The sequence below is a fragment of the Castanea sativa genome, chromosome 4 (assembly GCF_040712315.1).
Source record: "Castanea sativa cultivar Marrone di Chiusa Pesio chromosome 4, ASM4071231v1".
Taxonomy (NCBI): domain Eukaryota; kingdom Viridiplantae; phylum Streptophyta; class Magnoliopsida; order Fagales; family Fagaceae; genus Castanea; species Castanea sativa.
The window spans coordinates 25220061-25238820 of NC_134016.1; the positions used below are offsets into that span (position 1 = coordinate 25220061).

The 18760-nt window shown below is 35.9% G+C and overlaps 1 protein-coding gene across 1 annotated transcript; it reads left to right on the forward strand.

The window, feature by feature from the left end:
* Positions 1 to 2342: 2342 nt before the first annotated feature.
* On the forward strand, positions 2343 to 5214 carry LOC142632629 (uncharacterized). Its single transcript, XM_075807002.1, has 7 exons — positions 2343 to 3139; positions 3283 to 3651; positions 3744 to 3904; positions 4014 to 4232; positions 4354 to 4558; positions 4703 to 4881; positions 5066 to 5214. Exons 1-7 carry the CDS (start codon positions 2343 to 2345, stop codon positions 5212 to 5214), a joined length of 2079 nt encoding a protein of 692 aa, XP_075663117.1.
* Positions 5215 to 18760: the final 13546 nt, after the last annotated feature.

Here is an 18760-nt window from a genome sequence, read left to right on the forward strand (position 1 = left end):
ACCTCCTTTTATAGTGAACAAATTCAATGGGATTTCTCCCTTTTACCCCTAGGGCTTCACCAATTGTTTTTGGTTCGTTGTGGGCATCCATTCAAGACTACCCACTGACCCATTGGTTGCCCCTGCCATTGCTTAGTTTGTTTGCTGCACCATTACTCATTTCACGACAAAATTCCCTTTTGTTTGTTCTTGCTGTACACCTCTACCTCTTGGGCTATCTCACTACCTAGCTCTATGACATGCATCAGATGGTCCCAACCATCTATTACTTCTTTTGTGTAAGATACCATCCTAGTAAGGTATACTCCCAAAAGAAGTTATGGTAGGAAACCAAATATAGACCCCCTTTTCCCCCCACCACCAAACCATGCCCTCTGAATGTCCTTGACCGTGGGCCCACCTCCCTTGTATTGGCTGGGTTCAAGTTGGTGGTGCCCCGACCTTTCTGTGCTTACTCCTTTGTCTTCTTTCGTTCCCACGTCATTCCTACCGTAGCAAATTGGTTCTGTTTCTTCCTGTTGCCTGTTTTTTGTCTTATTTCTTCATGCGTTCCTGTTGCATTTGTCATTTTCTTTGGTTTGACTTTTCTTTCCTTCACGTGATTCCTGCTACTGACACTTTCTGCCGTGCCTCATTTCTTTTCACCGTGCTTCTCCATATTAGTTTTCACGCCTATCTTCTTCATCCAAAAGGATTTGGGCCTTTGTGGGCCAAATAATGTTTATTGAATCAAAAGGGTATTGGGCTCAATTTATCTTCATCTGCCGAAACCATTCTGCTAGAAAACTATATTCTGCGGCAGAGCTGTATTCTGCGGCAAATTCGTATTTTACTGTAGATCGCTACTTCTTTCTTCAGACCTTGCTTTTCATTGGGCTTTCCTCCTATGGGCTTTTGCATCTTGCAACTTATTGGGTTTTCTTCCTCATAGGCTTTTGGGTATGGATTTGCAAAAAATGGGCATCAACAATGGTTAATATTGATAATCTATTGTGTAAAATATGGTTTACAAAAATTAAAGTCTCAAAATTTTTTTTTTCCAAACAGTTTATGATTTTCAATTAATTTTAATTTCTAAATTAATCTAATATTTTTTGTGACATTTTTTAAGGTAAGAAAAGTCGTTCACAACTTTTTTTAAAAATTTTTTTTTAAACCACTTATTATCATAAAATCATAGTTTTAAAAACCGGACCGGACCGGCCGGTCCGACCGGTTCAACCGGGAACCGGCCTCAAATCCGGTCCGATTATGACGTAAAACCGAAAATATTATTAAAAACAGTAAATAGTTCTGACCGGCCGGTTCAACCTTAAAAACCGGAAAACCGGCCGATCGAACCGGGAACCGGTTATTTGGCAAAACTCTGCCGTTTTGTCCTAAAAAATTAAACCTAATCCTAAGTTCCTAAATCCTAACCTATCAGATTCATTCAGCTCTCTGCCTCTTTCACAGTCTCACTTCTCTTCAGTCGCCTCCAGCCTTCATTCCTCAAGCTCTCACGCCTTCACCGCTCAGCGCCTCGCCCTCGCCCCAGCCCCTCGCTCAACCCTTCGCACGCGCCCCACCAGCCCCTCGCTCAGCCCTTCGCGCGGCGCGCCCCAGCCCCTCGCGCGCGCGCGCACACCCCAGCCCTCTGCCCCCTCGCGCTTGCCCTCTCTCAGCCCCTCGCGCGCGCCCCAGCCCCAGCCTCCCAGCCCCAGCCTCTCGCGATCCTCGCGCACACCCAAGCTCCTCGCGCGCGCCCGCGCGCCCGGCCCCCCTCGCCCCCTCGCGCGCGCCCCAGCCCCTCGACCTCTCGCGCGCGCCCACAGCCCCAGCCCCTTGCGACCCTCGCGCCCCTCACACACGCCCCAGCCCCTCACGCGCACAAGCCCCAGCCCTAGCCCCAGCCCCTCGCCCCAGCCCCTCGCCACACCCACGATCACTCTCTCTACCTCCACACTCTCTGCCTCCACATATAGTTAAAAATGGGTATGGTAACTATGGTTCGGTTTCTTTTTTGCCTTTGTATTTTCATTTCAATTTCCCTTTCTTTCTTTTCATTTTTCTTTTCTTTTTACACTTAAATTTCTCATTTCCATGCTTCAATTCTTGTTTGCAGGAGAAATTTATGGTTGTGATCGTGGACTCTGAAGTGTTTTTTTTCAATTCTTGTTTGCTGGGTTTTTTTTTCCTCTAAAGTGTTGCTCTCTGTTTCTCTGCTTGGTTCATCAGGTAACATTCTTTCCTTTTGATTTTTCTTTTGATCATGTTGTGGATTCTCTGTATGGTGTGGATTTGTTGTGGATTTAATTTACAGTGATTATTGATTGTGAAATATTTTTTATAGAGAATTATACATGTATGTCACTATGTTGATTGTTGTGTTGATGAATTTATTTGTTGGTAAAATAGTTGCTGCAAGTCTGAAATCGTTGAGTGAAATGGAGTCTGCCTCTGTACCATCTAATGAACATGCTTCTACAACCGGGTCTAATGCTAATTCTTCATCTGTGAGAGCGAAATGTGATCCTGCATGGGATCATGTGACTGAAGAGTTGAAAGACGGAAAAAGTAGCTATAGATGTATACATTGTGGGAAAAGTTATAAAGGAGGGGGCATTAATAGGATGAAAAGACATCTAGCTGGAATTAAAGGTGATGTGGCTGCATGTATGGGTGTACCTTATGATGTTAGGTTTCAAATGGTTGAGAATTTGAAGGAAATTGCTAAATCTAAAGAACAAACAAAAAAAGATCAAGAAGCATCTAATTATTCGCCATTAGAGGACTCACCAGAATTTGAAGATGTTCAAGAAATTACTCCTAGAGGTAGGGGGTTAAGTAGGGGAAATAGAAGTGGTGGTCCTAGTAATTTTCCATTAAGATCTTATCTTGGCAAGAGAAAGGTTGGTGATATTGGTAATTACTTCGCTCCTAGAACAACACCGGGAGCTCAACCTTCTATTAGAAGTGTTCTTGCTGGCAAAGAAAAGAAATTGAGGGTTGATATGGCTGTAGCAAGATGGATGTATGATGCTTGCATTCCAATTAATGCTGTGAATTCTAGTTATTATCAACCTATGCTCAATGCTGTAGCTTCTTATGGTCCTAGATATAGAGGCCCAAATTATCATGCCCTTCGAGTGCCTTTGGTGTGAGAAGGAAAACCAGAACTCCAATTGATTGTTGATTCTTATCGTTCATATTGGGCGTACCTTGGTTGTACAATAATGGGCGATGGGTGGAGCGATACTAGGCATAGAACATTGATTAATTTCCTTGTTTATTGTCCTAAAGGAATTGTTTTTATACGTTCGTTGATGCTTCCGACTTGGTTAAGGATGCTATTAATTTGAGTAACTTGTTTGATGAAATTGTTAATTGCGTTGGTCCTGCAAAATATAGTACATTTGGTTACGGCAATCTTGCAAATTATGTAGCTGCTGGAAGAATTTTGTGTGGAAAATATAGGAACATTAGTTGGTCACCTTGTGCAGCACATTGCCTAAACTTAATTTTTAAGGAGATTGGGAAGATGGATCTTGTAGCTAAACTTGCAAAGCGTGCATCCAAGATCACAGTGTTCATCTATAATCATGTGGCTTTGCAAGCTTGGTTGAGGACTAGAAAAAATTGGACGGAAATTGTGCGTCCAGGGCCAACTAGGTTTGCTACACTTTCATTGCCTTAGGGAGTCTTAAGGAACATAAGCATGACTTACAAGCATTGGTGACTAGCAAATTTTATGTTGAATCAAGATATGCAAAAGATAAGAAAGCAAAGGCAGTGGTGAAAATCATTCTTGATAATCAATTTTGGAATGGTTGTCATGTAATTGTGCATATTATGTCACCATTGATTCGTTTATTACGCATTGTTGATTCTGATGAAAAACCAGCTATGGGTTATGTATATGATGGCATGTATAGAGTGATTGATGGAATCAAAAAAAATTTTAAGGACAAGAAGAGACTATGGGAGCCTTATGTTAATATTATCAAGGATCGTTGGGATAATCAATTCTATAGAGATATTCATCTTCGCTTATTGGTTGAATCCTGCATTCCAATATGACTCATCTACTCTTAATAAGAGGCTAGAGACACAATCTGCTGTGACAGATGTGATTGAATCAAAAGTTTCAGTTGGCCGATTGAAGTTAGTGGAGGAATTAAGGCTATTTCGAGAGCGTGAACAAACTTTTGGAACCCAACTTACTCAAGAATCAGCCAAGACATCTCAGCCGGGTAAGATATCATTTACTTTAGTTAATTATGTTTTAAAGATTATAGCTCTTTTTTATATTTTTGGGATAAGTATGTTTATTGATTCATTGTATCTTTGTTTTGTGTTGTAAATGGAACTTAGATGAGTGGTGGAAGTTGTTTGGATCTTGTGCTCCAACCTTACAAAAGTTTGCAATTCGGATCCTTAGCCAAACAGCTGCCTCTTCGGGATGTGAGCGGAATTGGAGTGCTTTTGAACAAATACATAGCAAAAGAAGAAATAGATTGGAGCATCAACGACTTAATGATCTTGTGTATGTTCATTATAACTACCGATTGAAAGAAAGGTATATATTATATAATCTTTTTTAATTAACGTTGTTATGGGAAAATATGAGTGATTCACTAATTTGGTTGAGTTGGTTCTTTGTGATTGTGAAATATAAGTGATTTGGTTATCAATTATTCATTATGTTCATTTTGTGATATAGAGTCAAAAGGAAGAAGTTCAATTTTGATCCTATTGATTATGCAAGTATCGATAAAACTGAATTTTGGGTAGTGGAAGATGAGGAACCTCCATTTCTGGATCATGAGGAGATAGAGAATGCATTATATGAAGAGGGAGCTCATCCAATCGAAGAAGGGTCTTCTAGTCATGTACAAAGAGGTTAGCTTATAACAATTCTTTGCCTAATTGCATATTTTAATTAGACTATTTATGATTTATGATAAATGATTATTAGAATCGTTATTTCATTTATTGTTCTTTGGTTTTGGAATTTGTATAGATATGGATAATGAAGTGATTGAGGATGATGATGACATCAATTTGGAATCATTTGGTGATGAAGATGATGCTCCTCCCGGATTTAGAGATAAAAATCATCCTATTCCTATTGAAGATGAAGAAAATGAGGATGAGGATGATGATAATGATGCTAGTGGTGGAGCATTTGGTTTACATGATGATATTGATTTCAATTTTCTTCATAACAAATGATGCTTTACTTTTCAAACTTATTAGTTATTTGTTTGAAACTTTAAAACTTATTTGCTATTTGGATGTAATGAACTTATTTGTTATTTGCTATTTGGATGTAAATATAATGACTAAGGAACTTATTTATTTGGTTTTGTTGATAGTTTATTATGTTAAGCATGATTTTTTTGTAATGTTTTATGTTAAATTCTTTAAAAAATGTTATATACTTCTTTAAAAAATTTATTAATTATTTATATAATTTAAATAAATAATAATTAAATTATTTATGACGTCACCAGTTCGACCATCGGTCCAACCTCGGTCCGACCTTAAAACCGGTAATTAGCTGCTTTTCCGGTTCGTTCACCGTACCGGTTTTTAAAACCATGCATAAAATTCTGAGAAATGCTGTAAGTACTACAAATTGTACTATGTAAAGCATACAAAATTCTGAAGATATTTTGGTCATTAAAGATGTTTGGGATATTTTTATCATTCAGGGGTTCCTACTACCTAGTCTTTTAAGCTAAAAATAACTATTTAATGCCCATATATGGAGTAAAACATTTCAAAACTAAAAAAGAATGGTTTTATTTTTGCCAACAAAAAATGATTTTGATTTAACCAAATTTTACTGTCATCCAGACCTTTACAATGAGAAATTTTTTTCCAAAAATATGTTTTATGTCAAAACAAACAAGGCCTTAGAGGCCAAAAGACAAGTTTTACCTAATATTAGGTTTTCAAGCCACATCTCAACCATGGAGGAAGTTTAAAAGAAACTAAATATCATGCAAGGTGCTTGCATTGAATGTGGGATTACTTATTATAAATTTCCAACCGCTGGGCCTGGAAATGAATTTGAATTTTTCATGAGCATTCATTATAGTGGTTTATTAAATGGAAAAGTAGACAAAACATCTGTGTGGTTTTCCAATAAAACAAAGAACCCTATTGAGATTTTGAGTACAGCACTTAACTTTCATGTGATTTTTTTTTAATGTATAAACCGTTAATTGTGTAACAATTCACCCATATAAGTTTTGAATACCTTTCATCCATTGGAGGGTTTGAATGTGACACCAAAATCCCTTATAATACTATTTTATGTTGAGATAACATGGGCATGAGTCATTACATGAACAACTTAACGTTTATTTGCACAGATATTACCACGGGGGATTAAGTCAAGGAAGACAATACCAAATCAATGCTCGGACTTACTAGGAATATATATCATATCGACTATTAAATTGGTATTGGTATCCTCTTCAAAATGTATCAAATAAAATATTGGGCTGTACCAGTTGTGCTGGGAGATTTCAAGTTTTTGCCAAGTACAATAATTTTTTAAAAAATATATTAAAATTTGATAATTTTGTTAAAAAACATGTTATTTATGCAAATATATTGGTTTAATGTAATTGGGCTAATATTATGGCTTATAAAATATGTAAATTTAAAAGGACAAAGTTTAACTACAAAATTGGTTGTAACATAAAACCACAATCTTACTCAATAAAATAAAAATTATTATATATTTTGAAAATCCAACTGTTAAATTGTATGCTCTTTCTGCTTTTAATACATATGTCAAATTTTATGTCAATCGGATATTATCTACTATATGATCTATTAATTACTTATATTTTATGCATAATTTTAAACTACAAAAACTTGCAATTTAAGTAATTAATTGACGACATAGCTATTAATCTTTAATTTTTTAGAAAGATATAGAGTAAGGTTATAGCCTTAAACTATGACCAATTTTGTAGCTAAACTTTTTGCAATTTAAAATTTTATGTTAATAAACATAAAAATTAATAAATTTATACTTATATAAATAAATACTAAAATACATACATACATATATATATATATATATATATATATATATATATATATATAAATAGCAATAATCTTGAAACAATACATTGGGATTAACCTGTTACAAAATATTTTATTCCCTAGCCAAACTAAAATGTTCTCAAGTACGAAATTGAATCCCTTGCATTAAGTGTTACTAGGAGCTTTCATGTTTATTAAAAATGGTTGGCTAAAGACATTTGGTTGAAACTTGGGACACATGTAAAATGAAGGTTATAGTTTTTAAGGGTTGAATATTTGAATGGCATGAGAAAAAGTTGTATCTTTTTTTATATTATTGGGACAAGTTGAAAATTTCAACTTATTTATAATTTCAGTTTATTTTTGTATTATTCATGGGTCCTACTGTGCTTTTTGGTACTATTTATAAGTCTCATTGTATTATTCAACTAACTTTTACTTTTATCTACGATACTTTCAACAACAAAAATCTCAGTTTCAGCTAAATAAACTGTTCTCAAACGAACACAATAAATGTCATTTGTCACTTAACATGCAAGTAATGAATGATGCTTATCAAGAAGTTAAAACTACATTCTTAACCTGCGAAGAAATTATTGGCTAGAAATTAGTTCCTCTTCTTTCTATGACTTGAGGAGAACTACTCATAGAAATTTGGTTGTATACTTAACGTATACCAGCTTTAAGAAGCATTTTGATACAAGATATCTTATCATGAATAATACATTACAATATATATTAGTGGAATCTAGAATAGATCAAATATTTATAAGAATTAAATTTTAAAAGTTGGCGTGCTCTAAAGATGATATAATATGGAACCATTGGGTTGCTCGATTTCAATTTTTGCACATAAATTAATATTTTTATCACACGGCCTCAGGGACGGACTCAAGGTTTTAATTAAGCTAGCGGAGACCAGAATATAAAGGGAAAAAAAAAACTTTAAATAGACATCCATATTTTATTAAAAAATAATTTTTTTAATACTAGACTGGCTGTGATTTTTTTTTTTGTTGTTGAAATTTAAGCATTCATAGTAGTGGTGCTAAAAATTTTAGATTTTAGCATCTCAAAAAGCTATTTTATCTATTTTACGGCCCTACTTTACAATACACCCAATATCAAATGTTATATTTTTTCATTAGTTCTTTTAAAATAATATAAACTACTCATTAAAATAATATAGGAAAAGAGAGAATTTGAGTTTTTTAATTGAAGGAAGAGATTTAATCTTAATAAAATATTGTATTTATTTTTAACAACTTGCTACAGTCAACTGGTATTTAGTTTCTCCAATAACGCATGATTTTTTGGTGATAAAATAGTTTTTTTCCTGCTAAAATACAATCACCATTGTGAATGTATTTATTTTTTTTAATTAAGTTTTTAGGTTGGATAGTAGCTATTTATACCAGTTTACTATAGTTGCAAAAAATTTAGCTTTAGTTTCTCCAATAACACATGATTTTTTGGTTCTTTGGTGGTAAAATAGTTTTTTTCCTGCTAAAATACAATCACCATTGTGAATGTTTTTATTGCTTTTGTTAAGTTTTTAGATTGGTTAGTTGCTATTTGGGTGAGGCTAGTTACGCTTATTGAGGAGAAAAGGGGTCTGAGGTTTTGAAAGGGGGCCAACTATAAAAATGAAATATATAATATGTCAAGACCCAAATCCATGAAACATGAATTTAGATGCATGACTAACTTGCTAACCTTACCTAGCTCAATAAAAATAATTTATCTAAACATAGTTCCATAAATCTCCAAATAAACAATGTTACTGATAAATCTCTTACAATAATTAAAATCCACAATTTATAATAATCTCCAAAATACTGTGAAGTCTAAAGCGGAAATATAAAAATAACTAATAATCTTTTCAAAACTCCACAAATTGGAAACAATCTCCACTATATAAAACGTGAATTACCAAAATAAAGGTAACTAAAATTCTATGAGTCTTCAAGTAATACTGAAGTCGCCTACAGCTTCCACGCTCTACCTTGCACCTTACAAAGCGATCCAAGGGTTCTAATTCCCAACTACACTTTAATATGAAAATATTAATTGATGGGGTGAGCCACACATCTAGTAAGTAATTATACAGAATACACAACAGAATAGAGTCAAGCAAAGCACGAGTTTGATTTCACAATTTCACTCAAAATATCCAATATAGTTTTCAAAACATGTAAAGAATCACTTAATACACATATAATCAAATCTTAAAGTCTTTTGGAAATACATACAAATAATTGATCGTATACGTGTCACATATACACATCACATATTCTCACATACAATCCTATGAGCGGATACCAACATCTAACCCCTGCTGGTGAGGGATCAACACATATTCTCACATACAATCTTGTGAGTGGATTTACACATATATCTGATCAATTCTAAAAACACTCATTTTGAGTCACATATCACAAACAATAAAGTTTATACAACATATAATAATTTTCTCACTATTAACAATTGTTCCAACAATAAAGACATATTGAATATCACAATATCAAATTGAAACATAAATCAGAAGATGCTTGACTCTCCTAGGGAACGAATAGGAACTGAAGAGTTTATATAAATATTTTTACAATTCTTGAGTAAGTTTGAAAATCCAGTTTGCTAAAAGGAACGTCTTAAATACCGTTTAAAAAAACAAGAATATGACTTCGAAATCACTTGGTTTGAAACAATTTTAAAGAACAAGAATCTTTTTAGAATACTTACTTTGAAACTCAAGTATTTTCGGAAAATAGTTTAGTTTAAAAACTATCTTTTAAATGGGATTTGGACATTCAAAACGTTATTTAAAATTTGAAATTTCTTTTAAAACATTTTTTAAAAGCTAATTAAAATTTCTCTTTCAATAGTGTAGAAATGCTTTTTGATAAAATTTTAAAACGTAAGCTAACAAAAAAATATAACTTTTGAAAACCTTTAAATTCTAAGAACCTAAAGAACAAAACTTGTGCATATTATGCATAATTACTTACCGCATTTGAATCACTCTGAAAGTCCAGCCAAAATAATATCCAACGAGCCTCAAGACACTCTTAAATAGGACCTATAATCAATCATGAAAATATACTCAATATTCTTTACAACCATAAAGCTTATAGAACTATACAACTAACTCACTATGATTATACTTTGTTGAACTTATTAATAACAACAATGTAAGGAATCTTTGCCTAAAATGTTTCCTTGAATTTATCAAACCTTAGAGGCAGTAACCAATATATTGTAAACTTAGGATTTGATATATGCCCCTACAAAAGTAAACCCTTATACATTATTTAAGCTTTAAAATCTTGATTTTTTCTCTAGAATACAAGTTGCAGTAACCTTAGGATTTAATATATGTAGATATATAAAACCCAAAGAAACGTAAAAGCCTATTTCAACTCTAATATATAACCTCAAGGCATAGCATAATCACAAAGAAAGGGTCCTAGAGGCATTGTTTTGGCCGAAAACTTTGACTTCTTCTATATCCGACGGAAGACTTAAACCAAAATATTGATTCTTGAAATCCCATGGCTCAATCTAGAATTATTTATAAATCCTAATGAACAATCTAACATCTAATGTGGATACCCAGCGGCAAATCTAAACATTAGAATATAAATTTTAGGATCAAAATCAAATTTCTAAATAACCTTATAAACTTTTAATTTTTTGTTCCTAATTGTGAGAAATCTTACCTTGAACAATCTGATTGTCTCTTCAATTGTATGTGCTCTAACTCCAAGGAAAACACCTCTTAGCCTCTTAGATAAAACCCTGACTATCTCTTCCTCTACCCTGTAGTTTGTATTATAAGATGTGGGCTTAGTGGATAGTGGGCTGCAGTAATAATTAAAAGAAAACCTATAGCCCATCAATTATATTTTAAAGAAAACTCTTAAATAAAATTATGTGGGGTATTACATAATAAGTAAAAAAATAAAATAAAAATTGGACCTAGGAGGGGCCTGGGCCCTCACTTGGGTCCGTCCCTGCATGGCCTTCTATTGTGTTACATTAGTGATCGTGTCATCATTTTATTTCCATCCTTATAATACATATATGTATACACACACACACAACATAGAAATTCTACTCTAATTTAATCTAAGGTTATATGTGTATGAAACTCCATTTTGGAGACTTAAACCCTAACCCTTACCCTCCACACCCCTCAAGCATTTATACTTGTAGAGTAACCATCACGCCAAGGTATAACTCTTGTAATGTTACCCCAAATGTAACTAGCATTCGTACCATATCAAAGTTTAAAGCCATTTAGTTTTGGTTTGGACAAGTGGCCCTAACTCTCAATTGACTAAAGGCTTAGTAAGGTATGAGTTTGTTCGTCAAACCCATATCAAACTTATTACCAATTCCTTGAATGTTTTGTATTTTCACGAGCATTTTCATGATTTTTTTTTTTTTTGGTTTGGGCTCGCCTCATATATTAAATAAGCCTAAAACTAAGGATTGAACTTGGCTTCTTTTTTTTTTTTTTTTTTTTTTAATAAGCTCTAATGCTTATTATTCAAGGAGGCCAAAAAGACCAGCCTGTAATACAGATGAGCTATCTGGTGGTACATTTTCCATCCAGACTTGAGATTGAGAGACAAACTTAGCTCGCCTTGCTAGAGAGTGAGCTAATGCATTACATTGCCTTCTAACATGAGTAAAATTTATCAATGACAAATAAGAAGCAATAAAGTTGATGTCCTTGACTAAATGACCGAAGCATGATAATGAATAAGAGTCTTCTCGAAGTGCTGTCATGAAGATTTGAGAATCACTCTCCAAAACAATGTTTCTGAATCCCATCTCCACAGCCAGTTCAAGTCCCCTCTATGCTGCCAACGCCTCCACCTTTATCACCGAAGAAGGCAGGGGAATACGTTCAGAGAGAGATACCAAGACCCGTCCATGTTTATTCCTAATCACCACCCCTAGACCCGCTGTATTGTCTACAACAAAAAGAGCTCCATCCACATTTACTTTGTACTGAGAAGGACCTGGTGGCTGCCAACTTGTTGATGGACGTCCCATAGGTTCTGTCTGAGCTATGTTGTGGTGTAAATAGTCATTCAATTGCTCCTTAGCTTGCTGCAATAGGTGGTCCATGTGTCCTACCTTTTTTCCCAGCCTAAGGTTGTTCCTACGAGTCCATAAAGCCCAAATCACCATAGCAAACAGGGCAGGCTCCCTATTTTCTGCAAAAACAGTCCCCAAGAGATCAATAAAAGACACCACTTTTTTTAAATCATCGTCGCTCCATTGTGGCATTTTTTTTCCAGAAATCTTCCTACTTCGGACAACTATATAAAGCATTCTTCATATCTTCCTTCATTTCTCGACACAAATCACAGCAATCATCCTGGATAATCTTGCGCCGAACCAAGTTCTCTTTAGAAGGCAGATAATTTTTTGCTGCTCTCCAAACCAGATTCTTGACTTTGTTAGGCACGGGAAGGTTCCAAATGGCTTGCCAAAGTGGTTTTAAACCTGAAAAATTAGATTGTTCAGGTTGTGCATTCTCAAACTCCCTTTGTAGAAATTGATACCCGGATTTGACAGTGTATTTTCCTTTTGGATTATAGGGCCATGTGAGCAGATTTGGCTAATTTGTGCAACATAGGGGTGTTGTGTGTATGGTCTACACTTCAAAACTCAGCAACATGTTCTCCATTACCTCAGTTTTCCATTGCTTCTGCATCGGGTCAATCAGTGAACTCACCTTGACTCCCATCAGTGCTTCAGGTCGAGGGGATGACACTCTTGGAGAGTGTTTTCTAGGCAACCACCTATCCTCCCATATGTCTACAGACTGGCCATCACCTATCCTCCATATCGCTCCTCTTTTAATGACTTCTCTGCCTCTAAGTATACTGCGCCAAGCATATGAAGCTGAGCTGGGGTTGGCTGCCTCCATGATTGTGCTATTTGGAAAAAATTTTGCCTTAAACACCCTATAAAATAATGATGTTTTGTCATGTAGAAGTCGCCAAGTTTGCTTCGCCAATAATGCATCATTGAACCTTGCTAAATCCTTAAACCCCATTCCGCCTTGTGTCTTAGGTTTGCAAAGTTCCTCTCATTTAATCCAATGGACCTTTTGGCCCTCTCCCCTCTGCGCCCAAATTTTTATTTTTATTGTTGATAAGAGCCTCTATTTCATGACATAACCCAATTGGCAATTTAAAACAAGACATCGTATAAGTAGGAAGTGCTTGAGCCACTGCCTTGATTAACACTTCCCTTCCCGCTTGTGATAGCAATTTCCCTTCCCATCCTTGTAGCTTTTTCCACACCCTTTGCTTTATGTTGTCAAAGATCTCCTTTTTCTACCTTCCAATAAAAGATGGCAGCCCCAAGTACTTCTCATATTGTTGGACCACCGGAACCCCTAACGCTTGCTTAACTGAATCTTGCATATCTTGGGATGTGGACTTGCTGAAGAAAATGGTGGTTTTATCTCGGTTTATCTGCTACCCCGATGCTCTTTCATAAGTATCCAATATTTCCAACAACTTCTAACAATCATTATCTCATGCCTTGCAAAAAATAAGACTGTCATCTGCAAAAAGGAGATGGGTTAGTTTCGGACCTTTACGGAAAATGGAAACCCCTCTAATTTCTCCCAAATCTTCAGCTTTTTTCAACAAGCCATGGAAGCCCTCAATGCATAATAGAAAAATATATGGGGAAAGAGGGTCCCCCTGGCGAAGCCCTCTAGTTGGCACAATGTTTCCATGTGGCTCTCCATTTATCAAAATTGAATAAGTGGCTGTAGATATGCATCCCATCATTAGCTTCACCCAAGCCTCACAAAACCCCATTTTTTTCATCAATTTCTCTATGTACAACCATTCAACCCTATCATAAGCTTTACTCATATCCAATTTAAATGCCATATAACCCGTATTGACTGTGCTATGATTTCTCATGTAATGCAAAGTTTCAAAAGCGACCATAATGTTATCAGAAGTCAAACGATCTGTCATAAAAGCACTTTGTTGTTCAAACACTATATTGGGCAACACCTTTTTCAACCTATTTGCTAGAACCTTAGAATATACCCTATAGAGGACATTACTAAGAGAAATAGGTCGATATTGGGAGATATATTCCGGGTTTTTTACTTTGGGGATTAAAGTAATAAAAGTGTGACCAAGTGAGGATGGAAAAGTGCCTGTGTTCAAATACATAAGAATAGTATCTGTTACATCACTTCCAACAAAAGGCCAATAATTTTGGTAAAAAATTGGGGGCATACCGTCTGGGCCAAGTGATTTTAGTGGTGCCATTTGTTTGAGAGCAACCTCTACCTCATGTGCCGTGAAGTCCCCCATTAAATCTGAGTTCATCTCTTCAGTCACTACATGTGGAATTTGCTCCAAAATATCATCAAAGCTGGTAGGATTTGAAGAAGTGAACAGCCCTTGATAAAATTCCACCACTGTGTCCACCATACTTCACTAATCAGTGCACCATCTGCCCTCCCTATTATAGATTCCTTTGATTTAATTTCGGCGCCTACGTTGAGAAGCTTTGCTATGAAAATACCGGGTGTTTCCATCTCCACCTCTAAGCCACTGAATTTTAGATCTTTGAGACGACATTTGAGCTTCACGGTCCAACAATAGATTAATTTCTTGTTCAAGCCTTCTCACCCGAGCCACATCTCCTCCTCTGCTTGCTGCTAGTTCGGCCTTAGAGAGAAGTTTTCTTTTCTCCTTTAATTCACGCCTCACACTCCCAAAACTTGTCTTACTCCACTTCGAAAGAGCTTCCCCACAGTTCTGAATTTTTTTAATCACCTTGTTACACTCCGTAGCTTCAATGTCTCTCTTCCAAACTGCTTCAATGGTTGCTCCACATCCTTGCTCAGCCATCCACATCTGTTCAAACCTGAAGGGTTTTTGCTGGCTGCACTCCATACCTTCTGGCCGGATCAAAACCGCTTTATGGTCAGATGCCGTCACGTCCAAATGGTACACCTTTGTATCCGGAAAATTTGAAAACCAATCATTTGTTGCTACAACTCGGTCCAAACGCTCCCATATTGTATAGTTCTCAAAATGTTTATGCCAAGTGAACATGGGTCCCACAAAACCCAAGTCCATAAATCCGCATTCATCTAGTACATCTCTAAAGGCTTGCATTTGTCCATGTGGTCATGTTCTTCCCCCAATTTTTTTTGATTGCTTTGTGATCTCATTAAAGTCCCCTGCACACAACCAAGGCGCATTTCATCTTGATTTCAGACTTCTCAACCTTCCCCAAGCTTCATGCCTTTTTTGAGTGTCTGGTTCCCCATAAAACCCCTTAAATCGCCACTCCCCTTCCTTATTCTTTTTTATTGTACTATCTATGTGATTTATTGAAAAAGTCTCAACTGTTAAATCAAAGCCCTCCTTCCAAAAAAGCACCAAACCCCCAGTTTTATTTCTCCTAGGAGCAATAAATTTATTCTTCATCTTTAAACAATCTTGCACTAACACAAGCCTTGCTTCATCCATCCATGTTTTGGCTAAAAACACCACGGAGGGATCTTTTGCCCACACCATCTCTGCAAGCTGATTTTCTGTTCGTTGGTTCCCAAGCCCCGACAGTTCCAACATAAAATACTCATTGGTTCTAGCAGGGCTGGGAACCAGCCTCCGCCAATATCAATTTGTTTTTCTTACCCCCCTAAGAAACCCTTCTCTTCTTCGATAACTCAGTTTGGCCTTCATTATTATCCCCCTTATTTTTTCACCTAGGATGTCCTCCATCTCAATATCACTCCCCATATTTGTTCTGCTTAACCTTTTCCAAGTTGCACCCTTCTCTATTGTTGGAATTTTATTTTCACTAATAGCTAACAATGGCTCACGTGATAGTGGAGTTGAAAGTAAAGGCTGCTGTGCACGTGGGGTTTGAATGTCCACAGGTTGCCCTTCATCTAGTGATAATGATGCTAGCAAATTTTCCTTCCATGTGTCAGCTAAATTTTTGGCTGCTATAGTTATCTTAGGGTCAAACCTATTTAATTCATAATCAATCTCCCTAATTCTCTCCTCAAATAACTCATCAGCTGATCTACTCTCCCCTAAATTCATTGACTTCAAATTCAAATTTTCTGGGATTCCCGAACCAGAGGAAATTGGACTTGAATATCGCGGATTATCCTCCTGAAAATCCGGAACATTTTTATACTGCTGCAAATTGTCTGTGCTTTCCTTTTCTGACTTGATTGTCTCTGGCGAGGGCTTCCCTATACAAATCACGACCACCGGTGGCTTCCTCGCTGCCTGGGTTGGTGTAGCAGACTGTTCTTTTCCCTTTTGAGTGTAGAAACCTAGAACCTTAATCACATGTTTCCTCGATGGAATAAAAGGTGGTGCACGAATCCATAGTCCAAACTGCTGAGACTCCTTTAACAAACTGCCTTCAGATTCAATCCATTGTTCACAATCCCTATCATCATGTGTAAGGCAGCCACACCAATAACATATATTCGGGAGTCGTTCATATTTAAACGACACCCATAATTCCTTACCAATGTCAAGAGAGATCACCCTACCACTACACAAAGGTTTTGAAATATCAATGGTGACTCTGACTCTGATAAATCCTTCCCCTTCATACTCGTTTTTATCCGTCATCGCATTTACTATTCCAATGGCTTCACATATCTTTTCAGCCACTCTTCTGTTCCTGAAACGGATTGGTATATCATGCACCTGCACCCAAAACTTAGCCCACTTGAACTCCAACTCTGTCAGGTCCGCCTCCTTATCATAATTCTCCAGCACCATCAAATGCTTATCAAAACTCCAAGGCTCAGTTGCTATAATTATTTCCATTTCGCTTTTATCGTCAAAGGTAAAGAGAACGATATGATCCCCTTCCCTCTGAACTTTGAATCTGTTTTTTGTTCTCCATATTGGTGTGAAAGTTTTAGTAATAGCATCTAGATTAAGAGCGCGCTTGGTGAAAAATTTAACTGCCAAAACGTGTTCTATCTCTGCCTGTTCTTTCGTTAAACGAAGGTCTGATCCTTCATTCTCCGATAATGTAAGGCAACTCCAGGATTTGGTTAGGTCTTCCATTGTCTTAGATAAAAAAAATAAAAAACTGTATCCCAGTAACCCACGAAAAAGAAACCCACAAAGCCTCCCAGGTAACCTTGTTACCTAGAGGTACTACGACACCTTCAAAGAAGGGACTGCAATTCTACAGCCTAGGAGAAGAGGGAAGACCCACTTTCACTAGCAAAGAGAAACCATGAACTTGGCTTATTTATAAACAAACAAATGTGAACAAGCTTTTCTTCAAACTAAAAACAAGCTATTTATGAATGACTTAGTTCATTTTATAGCCCCAATGAAATGAGTATTTTTCAAACATGAATATTATCAAAACAAATTGTTGGGTTTAGACCCCTATTAAAACACTGTATTTAACTGATTTTAGGGTAAACATCATAATTTGGTTAATTATGGAAGCCTTAGGTTAAATAAACAATCATCAATATCATGCATGTGCGGAAATATAAATGAGACAAGATATAAGGATCTAGGATACCAATGAAACAAAATAGTTTTCAAAGGGAAAATTTGGGGCAATCAATCCCATAATGAACAAATCCACTATCAAATAGAAGTTCACTGATTAAATAACCTTATTCTTCGTAAACTTAACTATAGTTAACCAATTGAGTTTTGGGATCCATAGAAGTCTCTGATATGAATGTGTTTCAAACGTGAACCTCCAATCCACGACTCCAAGACCACTCGTGAAGGTTTTCTTCAACGTAGACCTCCAGTTCATGACTTCAAGAGTACACTTGAAGGTTTAGATCTAGCACTTTTGATGACTAGTATGCAGGAACTTTAGATCTATCAATTTAGATTATATGTAGATTGATTTCTAGTGGTGACTTTGAAAGGAAAAGGTACAAAACCTTTTTGATCTCAAATGAGTAGCTCCAAAGTCTTCTCAAAACGTATCTTATGGTTTCCTTTATTTACTAAGTGAAATAGATCTAAAACCCTAATTACTTGATGGGTTGGCGAGCTGAAAATCCAAATCTGCATAATCACACTTCAATCGATCAAAATTTTTAGTTCCTTTTTTTTTTTTTATACAAGATAGAATTATACTCTAGCCTAATCTAAGTGTATATGTGTGTGAAGCTCCCTCCTGGAGACTTGAACCCCAACCCTTGCCCCCCCCACCCCACAAGCACTTATACTTGTGGAGTGACCATCGCACCAAGGGGATGCGGTGGTCAAAATTTTTAGTTCCTAAATAGCTTGAAACAATCAAATTCATGTTCTTGCACACTGAATACTAGAAGCTTGAGCACTTGTCTAGAAATTCCCATAGACTCTAAACATTATAACAAGACAAGTTTTTATTTACGTGTTTGCCAATACAAATCTTGATATTCAAATCCTAACAAAAATGTTGCAACAAAATGGAAGATGATATTCTAATGGAATATTTGATTTTGTATATTGAAAGTGAAATTGTTGTGAAATTTAGTACAAAATCAATCATAAATGATTTTCGGGATTTAAAATAAGGTTGATTTTCATTTTGATATATCATAAATGATTGAGTTAAAATGTATCAAGGAAATTTTATTTCTTTTATTTTGTTACGGACAATGTTTTCCTCCAAACTAGATTAGAGAAATCTCTTTTAA

What these genes read in the sequence shown, in the direction of transcription:
- LOC142632629 (XM_075807002.1), top strand. Translation starts at nt 2,343, where the DNA reads ATGTATGTCACTATGTTGATTGTTGTGTTGATGAATTTATTTGTTGGT. An exon ending in GTGCGTCCAGGGCCAACTAG is followed by an intron (nt 3,652 to 3,743) that starts GTTTGCTACACT and finishes TGTTGAATCAAG; the next exon opens with ATATGCAAAAGATAAGAAAG. An exon ending in TATGGGTTATGTATATGATG is followed by an intron (nt 3,905 to 4,013) that starts GCATGTATAGAG and finishes TCAATTCTATAG; the next exon opens with AGATATTCATCTTCGCTTAT.